Source organism: Habropoda laboriosa, unplaced genomic scaffold, assembly GCF_001263275.1.
Source record: "Habropoda laboriosa isolate 0110345459 unplaced genomic scaffold, ASM126327v1 scaffold162, whole genome shotgun sequence".
NCBI classification, from domain to species: Eukaryota; Metazoa; Arthropoda; class Insecta; order Hymenoptera; family Apidae; genus Habropoda; species Habropoda laboriosa.
The window spans coordinates 211,743-214,233 of record NW_017100269.1 but is presented as its reverse complement, the minus strand read 5'-3'; the positions used below and the strand labels follow the sequence as shown (position 1 = coordinate 214,233).

The window sequence follows — 2,491 nt, the reverse complement described above, 5'->3', positions numbered from 1 at the left end:
GAAAATGTATACACCTAACAGCGAAGGATACATTCAAAATAAAGAAAACATACCACTCATGTATCACGTTACCAGAAAAGCGAACGACAAAAAATTCTATACCATACAGACATAAATTAAAACAGCATCAATCAAAAACTTAACTACAAACTATCCAAAATAGATAAAGAAATATATATAAATTACACGAAGTCCAGTATTATGAAACAATAGTATATGTACGGTCACCCAAGAAGTTTTCAATATAAAATCCTCGTTAGTATAGTGGTCAGTATCTCCGCCTGTCACGCGGAAGACCGGGGTTCGATTCCCCGACGGGGAGGATTAATTTTTATTTTTTATGATTGTATTTTATTTTATAATTTTCTTTCTCATCCCTATGGTTATCATTTCTAGCTATTATTTTTACTGTACATTATATCTTCCATACATAATACTAATTTATTAGGTACCAGTGAGACTGTTACTCATGAATTTATTGACTAAACTCAGAATTCTCTAAACAAGGTATTTCCTGCCTTTTGAACTCAGACTTTCTCCTCACCATGCCACTCGCATCGAATATTTAAATAGTTTACAAATATGTTCGTATACGTAAGTTAACGAATTTGAGCTTCGCTCCTGATTTACATATTGATATCGCCAAACGAGGTTATATTGAGCCGCGTTCACGCAATAGTATAACAAGACACACATGAAAAAAAAATGTAGAACGGGTTTTAACAAAAACTATACTTTTTATAAGTAACAAATAATAACGGATAAACTTGGTATAAACTCTCTGGACACCAGCGAATTTCTGTGATTCTTTTCCTTCTAGAATTCCCTCTTTTTTACGTCGTTCTATTTTCTAAATACGTAATATTTTTAAGGCGGGAAAAAGTTCTGCGCAGCCATAATGCACACTGTTATTGGCGCCTAAATAAATACGTCTTTCCATATAATTGTCGCTTATGTTTGACATAAGGTTTCTACGTAACCAGTTAAGAGTTAACTAATTGTTCAAATTTCTTTATTTTTGTTATCTCAATACTTGCCATACTATTTTCTATGATACTCGAACGAATTATTATTTATTGGCGTTATATTGTAAATTATATCATAATAAATTAGTTTGGGTAAAATGTACAGAAAGTTTTTTGACCCATTATATGACTGAAATTTAAAAACCACTGTAGAGTATTTAAGGTTATCTAACCTAGTCAATCCGAACCAGCGGGAAAAAATGTGCTGTCAACAAGATTAAAAACTGTTTGAAACCATTAGTAGTTTGTGCGTACTTCACATTTTCAAAATAACGTAATATGTTGTTTTGCAATCTATGGTGCTGATTTTATATAGAATTATGTCATCTCTCGCCCTAAATAAGTTGAAAAAGAAAACACCAGTAGAAAAAGTGGATAGACCAAGAAAGAAAATCGACCGATTTGATGGATTGACAGAAGAAGAGGTGCAAAAATATACTTTGCCAGATTACCTTGAAATGAATTTAGATATAGTTTTTGTTGGAATAAATCCAAGTTTAATGTCAGCCCATCGTGGTAGATATTATGCAAGTCCAGGTAATCATTTTTACAAACTTTTGCACGAATCAGGATTAACATCTCGACGTTTATGTTATGAGGAAGATTACAAACTTCCTCAGTATGGGATTGGTTTGACAAATATTGTTACAAGAGCCACAAAGTCGTCTGCTGATTTAAAATATGCAGAAATCAAAGAAGGTTCTAAAATTATTGAAGAAAAACTGAAAATTTACAAACCAAAGATTGCTGTTTTTAATGGCAAGTGTATCTATGATGTATTTGCTCATAAAACAGGTAATTTTAACTTTGGATTACAACCAGAACATGTTGGGGAAACTGCAATTTGGGTCACCCCATCAAGCAGTGCTCGTTGTGCAAATTTTCCAAAAATGACAGATAAATTACACTTCTTTACTTCTTTAAAAAAATATTTACAATTCTTAAAGGGAGATATCAAAGACATTGACATGAAAGAGTTATTGTTTGAAGGAAAATGCAAACAATTTATTCCAAGAACTTCTAAAATGTGGAGAAGAAAAAATGTATCTGCATTTTCACATGGAGGAAGAGTTGCCAATAAAGATACTATGTATCTAAACACATCAGATGAATATGTGACAACAGTTCATAGTACAGAATTCATTGTAAAGAAGCTACAAGATAAAAATGGTAAAACTAAAGAAATATGTGACATAAATGAATCTGAATCATTGAAAAATTCTGAAACATGTATTTCACAAGATGTATCATTACAAGAAAAACATTCACAACTTGTAGGTAGTATAAAAAGTAATACAAATATAACAAACACTAATAATTTAGAAAAATGTCTAAAATCTGATGCAGTGATACCTAAAATTCAAACAGATAGTAATAAGAAAAAAAATATCAAAAGACTTTCTCAAAAACAAGTTAAAATTCCGAAATTTGAAAAGAATACTGATTTAGATTTTGTCAGATTAATT

General features: G+C 30.9%; 1 protein-coding gene and 1 non-coding gene across 2 annotated transcripts; both read left to right on the top strand.

The window, feature by feature from the left end:
- The first annotated feature begins 250 nt into the window (after positions 1 to 250).
- Trnad-guc lies at positions 251 to 322 on the top strand. The gene has a single exon. It is a non-coding gene; the product is annotated as a tRNA-Asp (tRNA).
- Positions 323 to 1,221: 899 nt separating this feature from the next.
- On the top strand, positions 1,222 to 2,489 carry LOC108573490 (G/T mismatch-specific thymine DNA glycosylase-like). Its single transcript, XM_017935947.1, has 2 exons — positions 1,222 to 2,396; positions 2,485 to 2,489. Exons 1-2 carry the CDS (start codon positions 1,322 to 1,324, stop codon positions 2,487 to 2,489), a joined length of 1,080 nt encoding a protein of 359 aa, XP_017791436.1. The 5' UTR covers positions 1,222 to 1,321.
- The last annotated feature ends 2 nt before the right edge of the window (positions 2,490 to 2,491 follow it).

Coding starts and splice junctions, on each gene's coding strand:
- LOC108573490 (XM_017935947.1), top strand. CDS start 1,322: ATGGTGCTGATTTTATATAGAATTATGTCATCTCTCGCCCTAAATAAG.